Source organism: Alexandromys fortis, unplaced genomic scaffold, assembly GCF_014885135.2.
Source record: "Alexandromys fortis isolate MF-2015 unplaced genomic scaffold, M_Fortis_MF-2015_v1.1 scaffold_402, whole genome shotgun sequence".
NCBI lineage: Eukaryota > Metazoa > Chordata > Mammalia > Rodentia > Cricetidae > Alexandromys > Alexandromys fortis.
In genome coordinates this window covers 67,250-91,305 of record NW_026068275.1, presented here as the reverse complement: position 1 = coordinate 91,305, position 24,056 = coordinate 67,250, and the positions used below count along the sequence as shown (strand labels likewise).

At 47.9% G+C, this 24,056-nt stretch overlaps 1 protein-coding gene across 1 annotated transcript in view; it reads left to right on the top strand.

The window, feature by feature from the left end:
• Nucleotides 1–21,879, top strand: part of Acss1 (acyl-CoA synthetase short chain family member 1) — a 47,966-nt gene extending 26,087 nt beyond the window's left edge. Inside the window, exons 4-14 of the mRNA XM_050132082.1 lie at nucleotides 1,807–1,982; nucleotides 2,305–2,457; nucleotides 7,984–8,131; nucleotides 9,152–9,289; nucleotides 10,415–10,507; nucleotides 11,567–11,679; nucleotides 12,031–12,157; nucleotides 12,898–13,025; nucleotides 13,140–13,203; nucleotides 18,487–18,605; nucleotides 20,128–21,879. Of these exons, the coding sequence (XP_049988039.1) occupies nucleotides 1,807–1,982; nucleotides 2,305–2,457; nucleotides 7,984–8,131; nucleotides 9,152–9,289; nucleotides 10,415–10,507; nucleotides 11,567–11,679; nucleotides 12,031–12,157; nucleotides 12,898–13,025; nucleotides 13,140–13,203; nucleotides 18,487–18,605; nucleotides 20,128–20,307 (1,439 nt within the window). The 3' untranslated portion in view covers nucleotides 20,308–21,879. The remainder of the gene's footprint in view (nucleotides 1–1,806; nucleotides 1,983–2,304; nucleotides 2,458–7,983; nucleotides 8,132–9,151; nucleotides 9,290–10,414; nucleotides 10,508–11,566; nucleotides 11,680–12,030; nucleotides 12,158–12,897; nucleotides 13,026–13,139; nucleotides 13,204–18,486; nucleotides 18,606–20,127) is intronic.
• Nucleotides 21,880–24,056: the final 2,177 nt, after the last annotated feature.

Here is a 24,056-nt window from a genome sequence, read left to right as displayed (position 1 = left end):
GGGAGGTGTCAACCCAGCCCCACCTGTGGTTCAGGAGAGACAGTCTTCTCCCTGGCCTTGAACTTGAAATTTAGTAACCTCAGTCTCTTCAGATGGGACTCTTGGTGAACACCATTTTGCCTGTCAAACTAACTGAAATTTTATTCTTATATCCTGTAAGTTTATATAATGTTTATTGACGTCCGTAGCTTTCAAATGGATTTCATGTGATTTCCTACCTACAGTCCTTGCCTTTCGTGGGTAGAGATAGCCTTCCCTCTTCCTTTCCACTCTTGATGGTTTGTGTGTAGTTCTCTAATGGACTGGTTGGCAGTCCTGTGACCACGTTGACTAGGGGTAGGGGAAGCTGGCATGCTCATCTTGGTCCTGATCCTGGAGAGAACATTGTAGCTTTATTTTTTCAGTCTGAGGATGCTGTCAGCTGTGGCATTGCATGGATGCTCTTTACTGGGCTGAGGACCTTTTGTCGGATTCTAGCATGTGCTGGATTTGTCAAATGCTTTCCCCTTCACTCATTGAAACATAGGTTTTCCCTTATTCTGTTAACATTGTGTCTGACATTGTTGGGCTCTGCTTGCTTAGCTGTCCTTGCCTCCTTGCCGGGTAAACTCTTGTTAATAACAGCACTGAGGGTTCTGCAACATTGTTCAGGAGGGAAATTTATCCTGCTGGTGCTTTTGTCTGACATTGGCATTAAGATAATGCTGTCCTCATAAAATGAAATTGGAAGCATACCTTCCTTCCATTCCTGAAAGAATTTGGGGATTGGTGCTAGTTGAATAGGATTCCATTTGTCCAAGGTTCAAGGTCTTCTTAAATGTCAGTTCCTCACTTGCCAGTACACCTGTCTGATCCTGGTATTTTCTCTATGAAGGGGTTACTATCACCCCCGCTTTTGTTTTTTTGAGTTAGGGTCTTACTATGTAGCTCTGGCTATCCTGGAACTCACTATGTAGACCACACTGGCCTCAATTCTCAAAGATCAGTCTGCCTCTCCTTCAAAAATATCACCCCCAGCTTGGGAAACTGTGGGAGGCACTCGAGAAATTCAATCCATAACCCCCAGGGTGTGGGGGAACCCCTGCAGGCAGCATCACTGCCAAGTATTCGTTCTAGACTCTTACACAGGGGCAGACTGAAAATTCATCTGTATACAGGTTGTCCCTTAATGTTGTGTGAAGGGAAGGCCCTCAGAAGTTGTGTCTCTCACACCCTGCCCTGGGCCTCAGCTCTGCTGTAGAAGTGTGGGCTTCCAGGGAGAGTCCTGAGAGAAGCTTGGCTGGGACTTTGAGGAGAGGAATGTGACTGGGGAGGGAGTGCCCTCGTGAAGGCAAGGACACCCACCTGGAGGTGTTGGCTGTGTCCTCCGGACAGCAAAGGGCCTTGGCCTACAGAAGTCACTATCAGGGCTGGCTACGTGGAAGCCTTGGGATTTGGTCTCCATCTCTTGCTGTTTCTCTGCCACGGTGGTTACTCGGGGAAAGCCGCTCCCTCTGGGGCAGGCGAGAGGGTTGAAGCCTGAATGGGAAACTGCCTTTATGTTGCTGACTTGTGCTAGAACAGTTTATTTCAAGGTCACTCGTTTCTGGTTCTTTCCCACTCACCCTCAGAGTTTGAGAAAGACAGGGCCCTAATCTGTGACACCCCGAGCTTCCACCGCAAGCAGACCTTTTCTTTTCCTGTGGGTTCATTTTACTCGGTTGGTCTTCGTCTGTCACACTCTTAGGCCTGGATTATGCAGCTACAAAAGTCAGCTCGGGCTGTGAGGTTCTACACTGACCAGACAGTCTGTGTTGTGTTCCTTAGCCAAGTGCAAGGTCGTTATCACCTTCAACCAAGGACTCCGGGGAGGGCGTGTGGTGGAGCTGAAGAAAATAGTGGACGAAGCTGTGAAGAACTGCCCGACGGTCCAGCACGTCCTGGTGGCTCACCGGACAGATGCCAAGGTTCACATGGGAAAGCTGGACATCCCTCTTGAGCAGGTGGGTTCACCTCACGCGATACAGATTATAATTAGATCACCTGTGTCTGGGAATGGTTAGGCTCTTGGTCTGGGTTTCCTGGACGTACACCCCCCCCCCCCCCGCCACTCCTTACACCACAGTGGGAGTAGAATCTAGTGTTTTGTATGTTAAGTAGGAGCTCAAACACCAAGCTACACTACCAGCCTCAATCCATATCTTTTTGAGTTGTAACTTGAATTGTAGTGTTCTGACTTCAGCTAGGGAAACGGTACTCTCCAGGGGCCTGCTGGAAGAGAGTGGCTAAATGCCTTGACCCAGTGCCGTGCTCTGTCCTTTCCAGGAGATGGCCAGTGAGGCCCCTGTGTGCGCCCCTGAAAGCATGAGCAGCGAAGACATGCTGTTCATGCTCTACACCTCTGGGAGCACCGGGTCACCCAAGGGACTCGTTCATACGCAGGCGGGCTACCTCCTGTACGCTGCCACGACGCACAAGGTAGGAACCCAGGGGAAGAGGGTGGAGGAGCCATAGTGATCTCGCAGACGTAGTGATCTCGCAGACGTAGGCTTGTGGTGCTGATGTGAGCTATGGTGCAGTAGGGTGGATGTGGGAAAGAGAGAAGAACCCGGTGCACCTGCGCCTGCTGTGGCCCTTCAGCCCCTCTCTCCTGCTCCAGCTCCTTCTGCTCGAGGTGTGGGGGATGGGGCCCTTGTGGGCTCCCTTTCATTTCTGACTTCTTGAGCTCCTACACATATGCCTTACAGCTGCACTGTAAAAAGATCTGAACAGCATAATTTACCAGGGCTGGGATGGTAGAATACAGGCTTGGTATGCACGAAGCCCTGGCTTCCAGCTCCAGGATTGCAGAAAATCAAAGCCAAGCCAAACCCAGCCCTGTCCTGGTATAAGGTTGTATGCGTTCACTATTATATATTAAAATATGCATTTCCTTCCACTCAGAAGTTTATAGTTCATCCTTTCCTTCCGATTTTTACTTTCTGTTTGCTTGAGGGATTTTTTGTTTGTTTTTATATTATTTAAAATTTTCTGTACGATATAGTCTGATCATGTTTTCCCCTCCCCCAATTCTTGTGAGATCTTCCTCAACCTCTAACCAACCAACTTTATGTTCTCTCTTTTAAAAAAGAAACAAAAACAACCCCCCACAAAAACAAAAATCAAAACAAAAAACAAAACTAAAAAGCACAAAACCCCCACAAAAACAAAAAATCAAAACAAAAAAAAATGTAATACCAATGAGACAAAGAAGAAAATACAAAAACAAAATGAACAATCCACAAAAATATCATTGAGTTCATATTATTCATATTATTTCATCAGCTATGCCTGGGCATGGGGCTTGCCCAGGACTATGGTTGATATACTGAGTGATACTCTGTTGGAAAAAAACTGATTTTCCCTTTGCCAGTGAGTATCAATTGCAGATAATGTCTTTGTTGAGGGCGAGAGACCCTGTGGTGGTTTGAATAGGAATGGCCCCCATGGACTCATGCATCTGAATACTTGGTCTATAGGAGTGGCACTATTAGGAGGTGTCACCTTGTTGTAGAAGTGATTTTGGAGGAAGTGTGTCACTAGGGCGGGCTTCAGGTCTCAGAAGCTCAAGCTAGGTTCTTTTCCTGCTGCCTGCAGATCTAGAGGTAGAACTCTCAGCTACCTCTGCAGCACCAGGGCTGCCTGCACGCCACCAAGCTTCCTGCCATGACGATAATGAACTAAACCTCTGAACTGTAAGTCAGTCCCAGTGAAATGCTTTCTTTTGTAAGAGTTGCTGTGGTCATAGTGTCTCTTCACAGCAATAGAACCCCGACTAAGACAGACCTCGTGTCTGCTTTTCCTCCTGGTGCTGGGAACCCGTGCAGGCCTTGTTCATGCTGCCACAGTCAGAGTTCATATCAGCCCCAGTCTTACGTCTGGAAGGCACTGTCTCCTTGGAGTCACCCGTCCCCTTTGGCACTTACAATCTTTGCTTTATTTTTGAAGACAGATCTTACCCTGTAGCGTACACTGGCCTCATACTTGTGTCCTCCTCCTGCTTCAGCTTCCCAAGAGTTGGGATCATAGACCTGTATCAGCAAGCCTTGCTTCCCACTGACCCTAAAAAGAAAAGAAAAAAAAAAAAACCCTGAGTCTCTGAAGCAATTGAAAATTCATTCTTAGTACTACTCATTTCAAAAGTAAAAATAAACTTAAAACACTTTTATAAAGAAATTTGAATTAGTAAGTGGAAATTGGACACCAGAGGGACGCCCTTGAGGCACGTGGAATGACAGATCATGCTTTATTCCAATAAACGTGTATAAAGTGTTGATGGGTAGAGGACTGGGATTTAACATGGGTCCCTGGTTGCCTCAGCGAGTAGCTGGCACTTCCCAGCTAGGGTTGAGTTTCTGGGTTCCGTTGGTGGACTGGATGCTCTATTCCTAAGGGAAACTCAGCCAGGACTAGTGGCAACAACAAAGGGAACTCTCTGGCCAGGTGACCTGGAAGCCCATGTCTCTGTGAGCAGGCTTAGACACTGTTCTAGCTGACAGCAACTTTCCTTGCTTGGTCTGTCCTCATGAGGCCGGAGTTCCAGCCAGGCTTCCAGAAAGAACCTTGAGTCCCAGAGAAATCTTGGCTGGTGTTTTCGTCATCACTGCTCTATTGCTGTGAAGACATCATGACCAAGGCAACTCTTGTAAGGAAAGCATTTCGTTGCGTGCTTACTTACAGAGTATAGTTCATGATCATGGTGGCAAGAAGGCAGGTATGGTGCTGGAGAAGTAACGGAGAGTTCTAAACCTGATCCATTGGCAGAAAGAGAGAGAGAGAGAGAGAGAGAGAGAGAGAGAGAGAGAGAGAGAGAGAGAGGATCTGGCAAGGGCTTATGAAACCTTAAAGCCCACCCCCAATGATACGCTTTCTCCATTAAGGCCACACCTCCTAATCCTTCTAATCCTATCAAAGAGTTCTACTCCCTGGTTATTAAGTATTCAAATATATGAGCCTATGGGGGCCATTTTCATTCTAACCACCACATTCCATTCCCTGGTCCCCATAGGCTTGTAGTCATATCATAACGCAAAAGTGAGTTCAGTCCAACTTTTAAGATCCCCATAGTCTATCATAGTCTCAACACTGTTTAAAAGTCCAAAGTCTCTGAGACACATAGCAATATCTTAATCATAAATCCCCAAAAAATAAAACTCAAAAAGCAGATCACATATTTCCAACTTATGATAGCACAGAATACACATTACCATTCCAAAAAGGAGGACAGGGAGCATAGTGAGGAAATACTGGACGGAAGCAAGACTGAAACCCAGTAGGGCAAACTCTAAATTCTGCATTCCCCTGCTTGTTGTCAAAGCACTTTTCAGATCTCCAAATCCTTTCAGCTTTGTTGACTACAATACACTTCTCTCTTTTGGGCTGGTTCTGTTTCCTGTTAGCAGCTCTCTTTGGCAAGTGTCCCATCTCTGGCTGCTCCCACATCTTGGAAGCTCTAACACAAGGCAGGTTACACTTTCACAGCTTCAAGCAATGGCCACTCTGGAAACCCTGGCCTCAGCAGTTTTTCTTAGCTGGAGGGAGATTCCACAACCCCTTTCTTGTGTCCCTGACTCTAAAACCAACACCATGTGGGTGTCTGATGCTGCTAAATTCTGTTGCTTGCTGGCACTGGAACTTGGCCCCCTCTTTCAGTTATATTTGCGTCAGCTCTCTCTTGTTGATGGCTCCCTTTGCTGCTTAGTTCCTTTTCACAGAGGGGAAGCTTATCTGGATGGGGTCTTCCCTAAGGTCCCCACTCTGTTCTATTTGGCACCAGGCTTTTCTTTCAGCTTTTTCTCTCCTTGAGCATCAGACTTAGCACAACATCACCTTTCCGGTGCTTCCCCCTCCCCCCCCAGACTGTACATTTTGTATTTCTCTTCATTCAGCTTGCTCTTTTTCATTACACACACATACCACACACACACACACACACACACACACACACACACACGATTAGAAACACACAACAGAGTCAATAATAGGCTGTCTTGAAATCTCCTCCACCAAAGCCACTAATCTGAAGCTCTAATTTAGCTTCAGGTAGATTTTCAGGACAAAAGTGAAAAGCAGCCACATTCTTTGCCAAAATATCACAAAAATGGTCTGTCTCTAGGCCACTTACTAATGCTCTTCCCCCCTGAAACTTCTTGAGCTGGGCCCATCACAGTTCAACTCACCCTCAGCACTGTCCTCCATGCTTCTGCTAGAATGGCCCACTAAATTCTGCTTGAAGCATTCAAGTGCTTTTCTAGTCCAAAGTCCCAAAGTCTTCCATGTTTCTCCAACAAACAGCATGGTGAGGCTTGTCATAGCCATAGCCCAGTGCCTGGTACCAGTTTCTGTCTTAGTCACTGTTCTATCGCTATAAAGAGACACCACAACCAAGGCAACTCTTGTATATATAAAAAGGCATTTAATTGGGGACTGGCTTATAGTTTCAGAGGCTTAGTCCATTATTATCACTGTGGCAGTGAGCATGGTGGCTTTCATAACACTGGAGAAGTAGCTAAGAGATTTACATCCTGATCCAAAGTCAGAGTAAGAGTGAGTGGGCGGGGGAGGGAGGGAGGGAGGGAGAGAGAGAGAGAGAGAGAGAGAGAGAGAGAGAGAGAGAGAGAGAGAGAGAGAGAGAGAGAGAGAGAGAAACTCACCCCCAATGACATGTTTCCTCCAACAAGGCCACATCTCCTAATTCTTCTCAAATAGTGCCACTCCCTGGTAACTACACATTCCAATATATANGGAGAGAGAGAGAGAGAGAGAGAGAGAGAGAGAGAGAGAGAGAGAGAGAGAGAAGCTCACCCCCAATGACATGTTTCCTCCAACAAGGCCACATCTCCTAATTCTTCTCAAATAGTGCCACTCCCTGGTAACTACACATTCCAATATATAGGCTATTCTTATCCAAACTACCCAAAGGGGTATAAAGATAGGGAAGGGGGCATCTTTTTCAGTAATTAAGAGATTTTTTTTAGAGTATTGGGTGTAGAGACCTTCAGACTTCTATGGCTAAGAAACTCAGGCCTTTTTCAAAAATATACAAATCTTAACAAAACCCAGTCTGTGTTCCATGAGTTACTCTAAAATGAGCATCATAGTAGTGAGGGAATGGAGTGACTATTAGTCCTGCGGAAGCCCCTTCTATAGTCCCATCCTCTATGGCGTGATCATCACTGCCCCATGTTCCTTTCAAGGTTCACCCCCAAACCACATCCCTAGATATACGTATTCCTGCTCATCACAGTATTTGGATGTTTTCTTTACCTGTGGGCTCTCTTTTATCCCCTTCCTCCTTTTCATTTCCTTGAACTCTGTCTATGGCTGCTAGTCATTTGTCACTGGGTCCCTCTAAGCTTTATTTTCTTCGAATGGCCAACAGGATCCCAAGATCAGCAAGGGAAGTTGATGGTGTTCAGTGGGTGCTTGCAGTTGACTTTTAAAAATTTTTAAATGGTTTAAAAAAAAACAACAGTGGTATAAGGTTGTTCAAAAATATACCAGATTATTTTTTTCTTCTCTTGAGGTCTATGACAAGCCTGTACTCAACTGCCAATGCATGTTCCCACTTCAAGTTGCCACACCTTCACTATCTAATGGGATGAAATGGCACCACTGGATGCATGCTTGTTTCAGGACATGGGCCATCTTTAGCTCACAGATAAACACCTGAGCAAATTTCTTCTGTAGCTCAGCATTATTTGGCTTGGAATATTTTTCCTAGGTTCATGTACCATGTACTGTTTGGTACTTGGGATGGCTATAATGCTTCTGTATTGGTGGTTCTGTCTTCTGCTGGGCTCTGTGGGAAAACCCTGCAGCCGTCACACACTACACTCCTGGCATCTGTGGGGACTGTCACAGTTACAGATGGCTGTGCAAATGACCATGTCTCAGTGATAGGTAGGAAAAGGGTGACTTGGGTCAGGCGAGTCCTTGAGGGTCCGTCCTTTCCTGTGTCCGTAGCTCGTGTTTGACTACCAGCCAGGTGATGTCTTTGGCTGTGTGGCTGACATCGGTTGGATCACAGGACACAGCTATGTGGTATATGGACCCCTCTGCAACGGAGCTACCACGGTGCTTTTTGAGAGCACCCCAGTTTACCCTGATGCTGGTGAGGACCAAGAACTCTGGTGAGACCTGCTCTGGGTAGTGTGGGAGGGATCTCAAGGCTGGAAGAAAGAGTCACAGAAGCCTGGATCTGGCAAGGGAACTAACTGTTCTTGGGTTCCATTGACCAGAATGCCAAGTGGACATTAGAGATTCCAGGCCTTGAGCCCCGCTAGGGGAACTGGAGCCTAGGGCTGTGTGCAGAAAGATCAGAGGGAGTTGGTCAGGGAACAATTTTATCTCAGAACTACCCATTTCACTCTAACATTCTCCATCTCATATCTGGACCACCCCACTTGGCTACATCTTGTCTTTCCTTGAAGCCCGGGCCAACTCCCATCTTTCCCACCCTCCTCAGTCTTCACTGCCCAAGCCTCGGGACCATACATGGCTTGCAGCCACCCTTGTTAGGTTTCATTCACTTTGAGGATATGGCCTCATCCTGCTCTCTTTGGTATTTCTCTCACACAGCACACTATCCCCAAATGTTTGCTTTAATGTAGTCAAATTGCAGCAGCTCTGCAGCTGGCTCTCGCTCCAGTGTTGGGGCATGAACTTCCTTTTTGATGCCTCTTGATCCTGCCAGCGGCACTCAAGGGAGCATAATGGGGTGATAGCAGGGATTAAGGGTCATTGCCTAAATGCAGCTTCAGGGAATGGTGTGAGCTACGGAGTCATGAGTATTAGGTGTGTGTTTTCTGGAGACATGGCCGCACACATTTGAGTGGCTATGTTTTTACCCAGGGAAGATGAGTCATTTCTTTAGGGTCCATTTAAATACCACCAATCAAAGTTCCATGTCAGTTTTTGAAACTTGCAGCAAATATGTCTCAAGCTGATCTCTGGCTGGCTCACGTGGAACAAACACCTTATATGAGGCTGTCATCCACAGTTGGGTCTAGAAGCTTCCTTTTCTGTGATCACACACAGAGACCCAGCCCTTAGTTACTCTGAGCTTAGCATGAATGTGTGTAAAATAGGCCGTGCTTAGTGGGATCTTTGACTGACTGTAACCCTTTTGTAGGTCGCTACTGGGAGACAGTGCAGAGGCTAAAGATCAACCAGTTCTATGGTGCCCCAACAGCTGTCCGGCTGCTACTGAAGTATGGGGATGCCTGGGTAAAAAAGTATGACCGCTCTTCCCTGCGCACACTGGGGTCAGGTGAGCACAGCGCTGTGTGGCTTAGCATGGGCCTGGGGCTCAGAGGGCCAGGCCGTGCTGACTGGGGAGGAGGAACACCCCGTTGTCTCGGCAGTGGTGGCTCTAACTAGTGCTAGTGTGGCTCTAACTAGTGGTGGCTTGTGTGCTAGTCCTGGGAGCTTTCCAGATGGACACTAAGAAGTCAGGCCACAGGATGCTTGCAAGGGCAGACTACCTCTTTTCAGAGGCTTAACATCTACTCAAATGTACAGATGCCAAGGGGCCAGGGTGATAAAGACTTCCTTTCATCCACAACACAGATGAGCACTACCTAGATCAACTAGAGAAGAATATAGACTAGAAGGTAGGAGAGGATATGACGGCTCCCTCTGTAGGAGTTCTTGCGGTGTGCATTCTTATGTTCTGAGCTTCACGTGGATGGGGCCACACAGTGTGTTGTCACGGGTAGCAATGGCTTGCTAATTTCATGGTTGTAAGATATCCCACTGTGTAGATATATCACACCTTATCCATTCTGCCCTTAAAGGCAGTCTCTCTCTGGCTGTGATGAGCAAGACTGGCTCAGATGGATCCTTGGTACATGTGCTTTCTTTCTTTCTTTTTTTTTTTTTTTTTTTTTTTTTTTTTTTTTTTTTTTTTTTTTTTTTGATGTCTACTCTCAGTTCTGTGGAATAAATGTCAGGAGACAAAATTTCAGGCAGTGGGGTAAAAACATCTTTAGCTTTAGCTTTAATAGGTTCTTCCCCTGACAATTGTCTAAAGTGATTGTATGGGATGTCTACTCCCTTAAATAATACAGCAAAAGTGCCAGTTGCTCCTCAGAAGCCCTGTGCCAGATTTCAGTCCTACACTGTGGGTGATAGTCCGTTTCCCCCACTCTTAAATTTTATTTTATTTTATTTTATTTGCCTCTTGGGCTGTCATGGTGACTGTACCTCATCATAGTGTACATTACTCTGATGACTGTGGACACGGGAACACAGGCCTTTCTAGGTCTTTCCATGTAACCTTTAGCAAGGTCACAGGGCTTTTCCTCTCTAATAATTTATTCCTTTTGGCTTCAGGTTTTCCTGAAGACTGTTAGTTTTTAATTTTAAAGTAATTTTTGCTTTTGTGTGGTTTCAGTGGGAGAGCCAATCAACCATGAGGCCTGGGAGTGGCTCCACAAGGTGGTGGGTGATGGCAGGTGTACGCTGGTGGACACTTGGTGGCAGACTGGTGAGTGTCCCTGTTGGAACAGGCCTGGGGACCAGCCAGGGGCTGGAGGAGGGGCTCTTCATGTTCTCGGGGGACTGCCTTGGCACTCACCAGGCCCGTGCCCCTTCAGCACGCAGCTGGAGAGGAGAAGGCTCGGAGGTACAACCAGGCTCTAGGGGACATGTGATGCTTTCCTGGGCCTTGGTTTCAAGTGCTTCTTACAGCCTCTGTGTGAGCCCCAGAGTGAGGACACTGTGTAGTGACTGACACACTAGGCCAAGTGGCCTAAGGCCAGTGGATTGACAAGTTCTTGGAGTTCGCTCTCCTTTGCAGGCGGCGGCCCTTTCCTGGCTTTCTTCTGTCCTTTTTAATTTTGGTGCAGGGCTGGGAGTCAAGCCCAGGATCTCATAGACGCTCGATAGTTTCCTGCCACTGAGCTCAGCCATTTCTGAGGGGGACAAGTCCTTTTGTTCGAGGGATTTGGAGTCTGAATTTAAACGTTAGCAGGAAAAGGAAGTTTTCCTGTGTTTGTTTTGTTTTGTTTTGTTTTGTTTTGTTTTGTCATTTTTTGAGTATTTGGCTGCTTGGGATGTTCAGGGGAAGAGGCCACCACTACACAGTAACACAGTCATCAGTCTTGTGTTGCAAGTAGCCATCAGGAGACAGGCTCAAAGAGTAGCTCTTGCCTATGCTGGAAGATTTGGGACAGAGAACTTTTCACAGTGGACCTCATGAGATGCCACCATACATGCAGATAGATGCAGGTCCCAGAGAAACGCCCCACGGGCTTCACTATTCATTGTTGTGTGTCAAATAGTACTGGCTTCAAGCAGTTAATTTCTTCCGCCTTCCTAGGCAAGCTGGTGGCTTTCCCCCTTCCCTATTTTAAACACAGGCCTGACCCAGTGAGGGTCTGTTAAACAGAGGGTAGCCCCTTGCCCGTCTGCAGAATGCACAGCTGAGGGTCTCTGCTTGTGCCCACACTGGAGGAGACTGCAGTCCAAGCCTAGATAGACATATTCTAGAACCTACCCATCCCTGGTTCTCGCGTCAACTGGTGTTTCTTCGTCCTTTCTGCAGAAACCGGCGGCATCTGCATTGCACCACGGCCCTCGGAAGATGGGGCGGAGATCCTCCCGGGTATGGCCATGAGGCCCTTTTACGGCATCGTCCCAGCACTCATGGATGAGAAGGTGTGTGGGATCCTGCAGAGGTTGTCTCTCCTGCACATCTGCCTTGCTACTCATCTGACAAGCCTTCCACATGCCCTGCCTTCTGTCCTTTGCTAAGTAAGATGCAGGGTCTGGCTCCTAGTGTAAAGGCCAGGTCCTCACATGCTCTCCGCAGCCCCTTCTCAAGCAGCACTGCTGATGATGTCTGCTGCAAGTCAGGGACTTTGCCAGAAGGAAAGCTCTGGCCAGTTCCAGTCAGTGCTTCCTAGTTTCTGCCTCAGGCCAAGCAGTCAGGACTGTGCTGATGGTCAGTTCTTTGCTTTTCTCCCAGAGCTAGCCAGGTCTCTAATGAATGTCTCCCTTCATCCTTAGGGCAATGTTGTGGAGGGTGGTGATGTCTCCGGGGCCCTGTGCATTTCTCAAGCTTGGCCAGGCATGGCAAGGACCATCTATGGTGACCACCAGAGATTCATAGATGCCTACTTCAGAGCATATCCAGGTGAGAAGCTAGGGCGGACCCCCATACCTTCTCCATGGATTCCTGGAATCATGTTTCCATAAATAGGGGAACCCGTTAAATTCATGGCAACTGAGTGTAACGTGATGATTCTATGGAAGCGAGCCTGGCTCTGAGCCCCCCTCCACTTCCCAGACCTTCCTTAGCTTGACTGGGGGGGGGGGCAGGGTGACCATGACGAGCCTCTGTAGGGACCTGGGTGGACATGAGTACATTTGTTCACTCATGGCTCTGGTCTGGGATGGACATGTTGGTGTACACTGGGAGAGTCGAGGGAAGAAACACGCTTGGAAACGGTCACACAGGCTGGGCGCTCTCACGGTATATATCCCTGTTCTCAGTTTTCTCTTGGGTCCTGGCTTGGAGGTTGGTGTGACCGCTATCATCTCTGCCTAGCTGGAGCTAGCAGCTTCCAGTCTCCAAGTTATAGCGGACACTCATCTTGAGGGGCATCCCAGCTGTGCTACTGTCTGTTTTCTGCTCTCTGGACATTGCCACCTTGGTATCATTCATGGGACGTAGTCTCAGTGCCACTTGCCCTCTCATTAGAGCACAGCCTGGCATCTCCTAGAGAGGTGTTTTTACATTAGTTGCTGGAGGGAGCTCACAGACCAAGAATAACTCTGTCACCTTCAGAGTTAGCTTCCAGAGTGGGGCTGGGACCTGGACTGTGCTGGGGCAGGGTCAGAGTCCCTGGCACTGAATGCCCCACTATGGTATAGGCTATTACTTCACTGGAGATGGAGCTCACCGGACTGAGGGTGGATATTACCAGATCACAGGGCGCATGGATGATGTCATCAACATCAGTGGTCACCGCCTGGGGACTGCCGAGATTGAGGATGCAATGGTAAACTCAACTTGCCTTTTACTTTGCCTGGTACTCTAAGGATACACTCAGAGTCAGGGCGGAGATTATACACCCCAAGTCACCCCAGGGCCTTTTGCCGTCTGTTTTGCACAGGCTGACCACCCTGCTGTTCCAGAAACGGCTGTCATTGGGTACCCACATGACATCAAGGGAGAAGGTAAGTGTCCCCTTCTCCCTCCTGTGGAGGTTCATTCTCAGCAGGATGCCCCAGTAGAAAGAACAACAGGTCTCTGAGGATGCAGTGACAGGCCCTAGGGGCCACACTCTTGCCTTCCTGGTGAGAAAACTGAGCAAGGTAAGGATTAGGGGTCTGAGCTATGACATGCCCAGATTTGCTGACCTTTAAGGATACTAGACCACAAGAAGTCATGACCTATTCTGCCCCTGACTAAGCCTGGAAAGTCACCTCTGTTCCTGATATCTCGGGACACTTTCTAAGCCACATGCGTGTTTTCCTGCCTACCTCTCTGCTTGGTTTTGGCACTAATGTCAGCTCTGCTGTGACTGTACCTGTGCACTGGGCTACAGCAGGCTGTGTGCTGCCCTGAGACACTGGAGGAAACTTGTCCTGTGACGCTAGTGCATTTTGACATAACAAGGGAGGGCAGAGTAGGTATCGGAATGGTCCTAAACTAATGATACCCCTCCTTTTTTTTTTAATTCCTTCCTCCCCGGAGCCAGCCAATTCCTAAGTGGCTGTGTCTGGCAAGGACACTTGAGTGTTGCAATGGCAGGCCCTCAGCACTCACGCTGGTGTGACCTGGCCACATCCTAAGCCTGTGTAAGGTCATTTCCCCACAAAATGACCTTGTCTGCCCTGCCCAGTGGCCTGGGATTGAATGTTCTCTCTCCTCTTGGGGACATTCCACATTACAGCTTGCTCCAACTGTCACCTGCTTCTTGTCTACACGTGGGTGCTGCTGTCCCAGTATTCACTCAAACGTTTGAACTCTTTTCATGTCCTGGCCGGAACCCAAGCCCTCAGTCAAGCCAAGTTTGCAGTCTTCTACCACGCCATATCCCCTCAGACATTGCCTTTTCTTTTTCTTTTTTCTTTTTTTTAATTAATTAATTTATTTATTAAAGATTTCTGTCTCTTCCCCGCCACCGCCCCCCATTTCCCTCCCCCTCCCCCAGTCAAGTCCCCCCCCCTCGTCAGCCCAAAGAACAATCAGGGTTCCCTGCCCTGTGGGAGGTCCAAGGACCACCCACCTCCATCCAGGTCTAGTAAGGTGAGCATCCAAACTGCCTAGGCTCCCACAAAGCCAATAGGTGCAGTAGGATCAAAAACCCATTGCCATTGTTCTTGAGTTCTCAGTAGTCCTCATTGTCTGCTATGTTCAGCGAGTCCGGTTTTATCCCAGGCTTTTTCAGACCCAGGCCAGCTGGCCTTGGTGAGTTCCCGATAGAACATCCCCATGGTCTCAGTGTGTGGGTGCACCCCTCGCGGTCCTGAGTTTCTTGCTCGTGCTCTCTCTCCTTCTGCTCCTGATTTGGACCTTGAGATTTCAGTCCGGTGCTCCAATGTGGGTCTCTGTCTCCTTTCATCGCCTGATGGAGGTTAATATTTAGGAGGATGCCTATATGTTTTTCTGTGGGTTCTCCTTATTTAGCTTCTCTAGGATCACTAATTATAGGCTCAATGTCCTTTATATAAAGAACTCAAGAAACTAGACCATAATAGGCTAATCAACCCAATTATAAAATGGGGCACTGAGCTGAACAGAGAATTCTCAACAGAAGAAGTTCAAATGGCCAAAAGACACTTAAGGTCATGCTCAACTTCCTTAGTGATCAGGGAAATGCAAATCAAGACAACTTTAAGATACCATCTTACACCTGTCAGAATGGCTTAAATAAAAAACACCACCTTTGCTGGAGAGGTTGTGGAGAAAGGGGTACACTCATCCATTGCTAGTGGGAATGCAAACTTTTCTTTTCTTTTTATATTTTTATTTTACATCTATGGATGTTTTACCTGCGTGTGTGTCTGTGCACCATGTGTGTGCAGTGCCCACAGAGGATAGGGATGCACTGGGGTGGGGCATTGGAGTTCCTGGGCCTGGACTTACAAATGGTTATTGGCTGCCATAGGGAATAGGATCTAGGTCCTCTGGAAGAGTGGCTGGTGTTCTTAACTGCCGAGATAAGATGTATCTCTAGCCCCATCAAATACTTTCTTTGAATTGGCGTCTCGCAAAATTTAAAAGCCAATTAAGTGCTTTAAGAACTGTGTCCTTCATTCCCAGAGAACCAATCTGCTGATGTGACCGTGGCTCTGTTAGGGGGACTCAGGCATGTGGGAGAGCGGTTGGGACAGCTTCCAGCAGAGGCAGTGTCTAGATATCAGCAGGGTGGGAGGTGGTGAGCAGTGAGAATAGTTCCTCATGGGTGGCTGGGAAGGTACCTTACTTGGATTGGGACCTGGACCACTTTTGGGGCCCCAGCATTTTACATCTCTGTGGTACAGGGATCTGCAGTGCACTGGCGTGCTCCCAGCATTAGGAAACTGTGAAGGTTCAGCTTGCATTTCCAGACATTGTCAATGATTAAGTCTTGAACTTGAGAGGGCATGGAACTGCTGAAAGCAGCCCGTGACCCAGACACCTTCTGCCTTGCCTTTGGGGGCTTATCAGTAGTACCCGGATGAACCCTAGAAAATATGAACAAGGTCAAAGAAACTGCATTGCAGAGGGAGAGCTTTAGACTGGGCAGGCTATGCTGGGCTGTGCTCTGCCTCAGCTGCTCCACCTACATGTGGGCTCTTCAGGGGCACTTCCAGTGTGGGGCCTGATGCTTGACACTCTCCCTGGGTCCTCTGGCCTCTTCCTGCTCTGGCAGCCGCTCTCAGCATAGGTAGTATCGGTCCTTCAGTGCTTACAGGGCTGTGAGGAAAATTTACGTATAGTATATGTGATGCTAGGTAGGTGTTTTATTGGCTTCTAACAGATTTGGAATTCACAGGCAACCCATTCACAGTTTGAAGTTAATGTCAAAGTGCTTGGATATACTTGCATGCTTGTACTGACTCCCTCTGAACGATGAAGCCCTTCTGTCTAGTTTGCCTAGGGCCTGAACATTGTGGGCTTTGGCCAGTCTCTTGCCTTGTTGGTTTATGACCGCTTGGACCTTGCACAGTTCTGTCTGGGTCTTAATCTGCTCCTCCACCACCCATTATCCCTCCTCTGGAATCAATAATCCAGGTCTCTCTCCAATGTCACGTCAACTGCCAAGATGAAACAATGCAATTCTTTCCTCTGAAGACACTACAACCTGATAGGGTGGGGACAGTGAAGCTATCAGCCATTCTCAGAGGCCAAAGACTCTAACTGATGGGCAGAGTCAGGAAAAGGGTCACAGAGTTTAAATTAACCAAGCAGGGCTTTGAGGGATGAATAAGAGCTTTTCAGGTGGAGACGAGGAGCCTTTCTAGTAGCAGCTTAGTTCTCTACACGGAGATCAAACATAGTGTGCGCAGGAAGCAACCTTTAGTCAACACACTTAACACGCACCTACCATACTGCAGGCTTGATTTCCGGTGCTGAAGACACACCAGTGAATGTGAAGAAGGTGAGGCCTCTGCTATCATGGGCTCACCGGATGGGACGGGCAGGGAGCAGAAAGGAGAGACAAGCACTGACCCGTAAGCGCGGTCACTGAGGACGTTCCACAGTGCAGCAGGTTCAAGAAGCCCAGGGGAAGGAAATGTTCGGGAGATGGGACCTGGTGCAGAGCTGACAAATGAGTGGCTGGAAAAGCTGCACAGTCTGCAAACACTTCGTGAGGGGAGGGGCATTGCAGGGCAGCGGGAGGACAGGCGAGGGGAAACAGTAAAGTTAGATCTTTGTGTGGCAGTAGGGCCCAGGGTGCATCCTTTCTAGACCTCTCCAGGACCCTGAAAAGTGTTGTCTAGTGTGTGTGCTGACACATGCGTTCGCCTTGCAGCCTGGCAGAACTTTCTTCCATGATGGGGTCTTTCAAGCGTGACGTTTGATACTGTCTAATACAGTAGCCCCAGCATGCTCAACAAAGAGGTGCAACGGGGGAATGTGTGTGTGTGCACGTGTGCGTGCCATGCTCGTGCATGCTTGTACAGTGCACATGCATGTGAGGCCAGAGGTCAGAGTCAAATGTCTTGCTCAGTTGTCCTCCACTGAAGTTTTTGAGACATGGTCTTTCGCTGAACCTGGAGCTCACCGATTGGCTAGGTTGGCTGGCCAGCAAGCTCCAGGGAGCCACCATCTCTGTTTCCCCAGGGCTGGAACCTTAGGCATGCCCCCACCTTGCCTGTCCAGCCTTTTTATCCAGGTGCTGCGGATTTGAACTTGGGGTATTATCCTTGTGTGGCACCTACTTTACTGAATGAGCCATTTTCCCCTGCCTCAGGGAACACATTTTTAAGTTGTTCCCTTTTCCCCACAACCTCTCCAGGATAAGTTGTCACCAGTGTTTTTGATCTTGACCATTTTTAAAGGTGTAAGATGGAGCCTCACAGTTGTTTTGATTTGCATTTCTCTGATGACTAAGGATGTTGAACATTTCCTTAAGTGTCTTTCAGGTATTTAAGATTCCTCTGTTGAGAGTTCTCTGTTTAGGTTTGTACTCCATTTTTTTTTATTGGATTATTTTTTCTTTTCATTACCAATTTCTTGAGTTCTTTGTATATTTTGGAGATCAGCCCTCTGTCTGATGTGGGGTTGGTGAAGATCTTTTCCCATTCTGTAAGCTATCATTTTGTCTTGTTGACCGTGTCCTTTGCTTTACAGAAGCTTTTCAGTTTCAGGAGGTCCCATTTATTAGTTGTTTCTCTCAGTGTCTCTGCTGCTGGGGTCATATTTTGGAAGTGGTCTTCTGTGCCAATGCGTTCAAGTGTACTTCCCATTTTCTCTTTTATAAGGTTCAGTGTGGCTGGCTTTATGTTGAGGTCTTTGATCCATTTGGACTTGAGTTTTGTGTACGGTGATAGATATGGATTTATTTTCATTCTTCTACATGTTGATATCCAGTTTTGCCAGCACCACTTGTTAAATATGCGTTCTTTTTTTCCATTTGATATTTTTTGCTTCTTTGTCAAAAATCAGGTGTTTGAAGATGTGTGGATTAATATCCGGGTCCTCCATTCGGAACACCATGCCTTCTTTCACAGCGGAGGGAAAGAACGTTAGGTCACATGTTTGAGGTCACACACAGCCATCAGCACTGTTGCTGCGTCACACTCTCAAGCATGCATGACTACCCATGCGGGACGCAGGCGGAGCTACTCTTGGGGCTGCTTTCACTTGCTGTGCGGTGGCGTGCTTCTTCAGGGTTGCAGGAAGGGAAGCCGTTGCTACTCTGTACCGGTCTCAGGACTTGGCAACCCTCTAGGTTACAGCAGCTGTGAGCACAGATTCAAACCGGACTCAGGACCTAGCACGCTGAGTCTTTGCTCTCTTTCCAGCTGCGTTTGCCTTCATTGTGCTGAAAGACGACACCAGTGACACAAACGTGGTAGTAAACGAACTCAAGTTGGCCGTGGCCACCAAGATCGCCAAGTATGCTGTGCCTGACCAGATCCTGGTGAGTCAACTCCCGCTGGGGGGGATAGCATGGCTCTCTTCAAGTCCCCTCTGCTTTCCACAAATGGCAAACAATGGTGAACTTTTACAAGCCTAGGGCTCCTTTTCCACCAATGTCAAAACTATCCCCAGTGGTTTGGGTTTCCCGCATGTTTTTCCCGAGACTGGAAAGGGTCATAGCATTTGAAGTTTACAGCACACAAGGCAAGGCTAGATGCTTTTTGTACGTCAGCCTTTGAAGGCTGGCTTCAGGTACAGGGCTGAACAGTAAGGAAAGTAGAATTTTGTTCTTTTTTTTCTTTCCATGGGGCTAGGTGTGTATTTCCTTTCTATCTCTATGATAAAATGCCTGGGATAATTCACTTATATGGTAGAAGGTTTTATTTTGGTTCATAGTGACAGTTTGTGGTTGGTTGGTTGGGCTGTGTTTTGGCCTGTGCCCACATTGCTTGTTTTGGTGTGAAACATGGGGCAAAATGAAGCTGCTTAAATCAGGGCAGCTGAGAGGGAGAGAGGAGCTGCTGTACTAACGTGTCCTTCAAAGGCTCTCTCCTGAATGAGCTAACTTTCTTCTATTAGGCCCCACCTGCTAAAAGTTCCACTGTCTCCCAATAACAGCATGAGCTGGCAATCATACCTTTAACATATTCTTTGGAGGGCACCTGAGATTCAAAGCCTGAGAGTTTTGAGCCCAGAAACTTACGAATGCTGAGCTTGTGCTCCACTGCTGAGCTATGCTCACCCGATTTCCAGATTTGAAAGATTCCAGAGACATGGGAAGCACCAGAGTCCCCCAACCCCACGTGGTTTCCTATTCCCAGCAAGAGGTCAGTTCCTGCAGGAAGGCCCTGGCCACCCCTTAGTCTCTTCAGGTTTTTCCTTCCTTCCCTGACACCTCTCCATATTTATTTCTGGGTTTGGGATCCTCTGAGGCAGGAAGAGTCAGGCTCCCCTTCATATTGCCCACACTGCTGGCCTACCAGCTGGACTTGTGACATGGACTTCAAAGTCATCTTCAAAGACAGTCATTACTAAAAATCTTATATACTCGAAGCCCTGGATTTAGTCTCCAGCTAGTATTGCCAACACACACACACACACACACACACACACACACACACACACCCCTCCCAAACACAGCTCTTGAAGTATTACCATTTGCATCAAACTGTAAGACAAAATTTTCTGCTTAGTGGCTTTTACCCAAACTAAGGCCCAGGCTCGGGATGAGGAGGAACCCACTCAAGTATAGTGGTAGGCAAAGGAGGTCCAGCAGTCAGACCTGGAGTGGGGGGAGGGTCAGCAAAGCTTTGTCACAGGTTAGATCATGTCCTTTGGGTTTATTTCCGCTTCAGCATCAGGTTGCAGGGGGATTAAGACCTTGTTTGGCTGATATATCAGGCAGCTGCTGCGGAGTTCTCATTGAGAAGTGTCAGCCTCCGCGGGAGAACTCTTATCTCTGTACAGTGAGTTGCCGGCACAGGGGACGCTGTCCAGATCCTAACACCACCTATCTTTGCCAGGTGGTGAAGCGTCTCCCCAAAACCAGATCTGGGAAGGTGATGAGGAGGCTGCTAAGGAAGATCATCACCAGCAAGGGGCAGGATCTAGGGGACACCACCACCCTGGAGGACCCCAGTGTCATCTCAGAAATCCTGAGTGCCTTCCAGAAGTATGAAGACAAGCGGGCTGCCACCAAGTGAGGTGTGCCTGTGTCTCTGCTCAGACAAGGCTGCACCGGACCCCTGGCAGTCCTCAGGGAAAGGACCTGTGAAGGTGTCTTGTTCCATCTGAGCACACGACCTCTCTATGATCCCTCTGCTGTCCCTATGTGGGGCCAAAGCCCCTGTTTTCCTTTTGCAGCCCAGAGGGCTGCTTCTGTAGGGGAGGCCTTTGTTCTACATCTGGTTTCCAGAGTGAAGTCACAACGGGCAGTGAGCCAGCACAGGGCCGCCAGAGGACTATTCACCGCTTAGCTCCAAAGCTCTTATGCCTTCTCCAGATGTGTCGAGATATAAAATGCAGATGTTTTATTTTTTTGTACTTTTCTATTTGGGGAGAATAAGAGAACACTCGAGTGTAATGTGAACATTAACATTTAATTAACATTTGGTCTCTGTCTCTCTCTCTCTGTCTCTCTGTCTCTCTCTCTCTCTCTCTCTCTCTCTCTCTCTCTCTCTCTCTCTCTCTCTCTCATACACACACAGAGGAATTGGGAAAATTCTCCCTTCTTGTCTCCCCAGGGAAACATGAAGATAACAGAGTGTACTTTTTATTAGAATTTGGTGTGCTTGAAGTCCAAATCGGGGATGTTTGTGCCTCTGTCTTACACACAATTGCTAGTCCTAGTTGCCACGTTCACTTCTGATGTCTTTTTCATATTCGGTTCATTTGGTTTATGCCATAGGACAGACTCGACAATTCTTCTGTTTCGCATGTTAGGGTTTGCACTCAGGGCCTTCTGCACACTAGGCAAGCACTCTACCTCTGAGCTACACACCAGCTCCTCTCACTCCCAAACGACAGGGCGAATGTCCTTCCTTTCACTTGTGAATTCATTTGGGTTTGTTTCTCTAAGCTGTGATCTGGAAGGAGCTTCTTTCCCCAAGGTGCCTCTTAGTAGGAAATTGCCTTTGCTTCAACTATGTGAGGTTGTTCATGGGAGTCAGCTAAAACTCAGGTGTCTTACTAAGGTTCTGGGCTCCTGAAGACACTGCCTGTCCTATCTTTTATGGTTGGGGCAGCAAGAACCACTGTGGTCCAATGACGACACTTGACCCTCCCTAGCAAGTCCTCTCTCGATGTGCCTTACGTCCCCTGGACGTTGGTGGGTGATCCAGATTGTGAAGTCATGGAAAGCTTATTCCGTATTTAGGTGTGGCTAAGCGTGGGAGGCCTGAGCGTGTGACAGCTCTGTGAGCAGGGCCCCCGGGGGCGGAGGAAGACTATTCTATCTGTCCATAGCACTTAGCTCTGTGGGTATTTCAGGGGTATTTTAGTTCCTGCACACCTACTGTGAGTTTAACCTGTGTTGACTTGGGTAACGGGGTAAATACGCTGACACTTCTGGGAGGTGGAGCGGTTGTAGTATGTATAAATATTGAATAAATAGACCTCTGTTACAATCAGCAATAAAAAATGCCTTGTGATGGACTTGGTTGACTGTAGTTACTATACCCTTTGGGAAATGGCCTAGGTTTCCAGGTGGCTGATACAAGCTGTCAGAATGATCTACCAGAAACACTCAAATAAAGCTTTATTTTGTTCACTCTCTTTTTATGGGGACGTTTTTGGTTATTTTTTTTGTTTTTGTTTTGTTGTTTTTAGCTGATGCTGTTCTCTTTTGTTTCTTCCTGATGTTGAAGATGGACACTAGTGAATGTTAGGCCCGCACTCACCTCAGACTTCCATGTCTCTTTTCCTCCCTGAATACAATCCTAAGGGAAAAACTATAAGGGGTCTATTCACTCAAAAGATAGCACACAAAAAAGTGTGGGTTGGTTAAGTGTGTTCGTGTGGGTGTGTGTTTGTTTACGGGTGTGCAGGTGCACTTGTGTGTGTGGATGTGCAAACGTGCATGTGTGGGTGCACGTGGGGGCCAGGAAACAACCTTGTAATAGCATCTACCTTTTGCTTTTAAGACAGCGCCTTTCACTGGGGCCAGGACTCACCAAGTGACTAGTCTGGCTGGGCAGTGAACCCTTGAGAATCTGTTTCCACCCCCTCACTGCTGGGGTTACAAGTGAACAGCTGTCTATTCTATTCATGCCTATTTACTACGGGTTCTGGGGCTAGAACTCATGTCCCCATGCTTGCAAAACAAACAATTTAGGAAGTCAAGCTATCATCACGCTGCTTCTAGAAAAGCCACTATTTCTGCAGGGAAACCACCCTCTGACTTTGTTAAGTGGCCAACTCTGTCCGTAGGAGTGAGGTTATATGCTCATTCCCGAGTATCACGGGACCCAGCCTAAGGGATAAACAAGCTCAAGTATGGTCATGTGACACTGTCAGGGCCACCAAGAAACGCGTGAAGACAGCGTGGAAGTTGTCTGTTATCTACCACTTGCTTGACAAGAAATGATGTGGCCTGTCTGAAGGAGAATAAAGACCCAGGGATTAGTGACGACCTTAGAAAGCTACCTGCCTATTTCTCTGAGAACTACCTCTTGGGTTTTTGTCTCCTTGAAATTCCTAACAAAGATCCAAGTTCTTGGTACTGCGGCGCAGAGAGACGAGCAGGCAGCTGGTAGAGGTGGGTACATTGAGATTGGTCAGTCTCATCAGAGTCTCTCAGAAGTGCAAAAGATCATGTGTTTGATGTTCATACCCATAAAGACAAATCAAAGTCGGACTCGGGTTGGGTAGTGGTGGTGCATGCCTTTAATCCCAACATTCTGGAGGTAGGTGGATCTCTGTGAGTTTGAGGCCATCCTGGTCTACAGAGCAAGTTCTAGGACAGGCTCCAAAGCTACACATGAAAACCCTGTCTCAAAAAAAAAAAAAAAAAAAAAAANAAAAAAAAAAAAAAAAAAAAAAGGCAGACCCAGGAAGCAGCTGTGCCTTCTGAGATGTTTCATTTAAAGTCACTAAAACAAAAGCTACTACACTCAGGAAATACAGCTTTTTAAGCATGACTGACAGTCCTAGTTAGTCTTTAATAATGTATGGATTTATTTAATAAAGGAGGCTGAAGAGATGGCTTAGTAGGCAAAGGTGCTTGCTGTCAACCCTGATGACCTGAGTTCAAGTCCCAGGGCCCATATGGTAGAAGGAGAGAACAGACCTCTGCAGGTTGTCCTCTGACCTCCACATGCGCACTGTGGTGCACACACAGAGACACACATGTGCAAATGGACAGAAATGTCAAAAATGTCTGGCAATGAAATGGGTATCACTTATGCCTTGACTGCCAGAGGTACATGAAAGGAAATTACAGGAAATGCCGGGGAGCCTCCATCCCTGGCATATTCACAGCAGCTGAAGTCATGGTGAAAAAGAGGTTTATGGTTCCTGCAATTCCTCCCTTGAAGATTCTATTGGCCATAACACAAAGAGAGTGAGCTGCCTTGTAGTCCTGGTTCGGGGCCTGCATGGTAGCTGGGTTGGTCAGCCTGCCAGCTTTTCCTCGTCCTCAGCACCCAGAGGAGCTCTCCAGCACCCAATGTAGCAGACAGCAAGGAGCAGGGCCAGTTCTCCCGTTCTCTTGCCTTCAGGGCCAGCTCTCCCGCACTCACACCACCAGGGCCAGCTCTACTGTTTCGCCCAGGCAGGGTTCCTGACCCTTGTCATCTCATGGCATGGCAGGGAGGGGACAGGGGAGCTCTCCTGCTCTCACACCCACAGGCCTGGCTCACCTGCACTCCTGCCAACGGGGTCGGTTTTAATGTGCTACCCAAGCAAGGTGCCGTGCCTGCTCCCCCATGTGCTGAAACTGGGGGGAGGGGAGGGA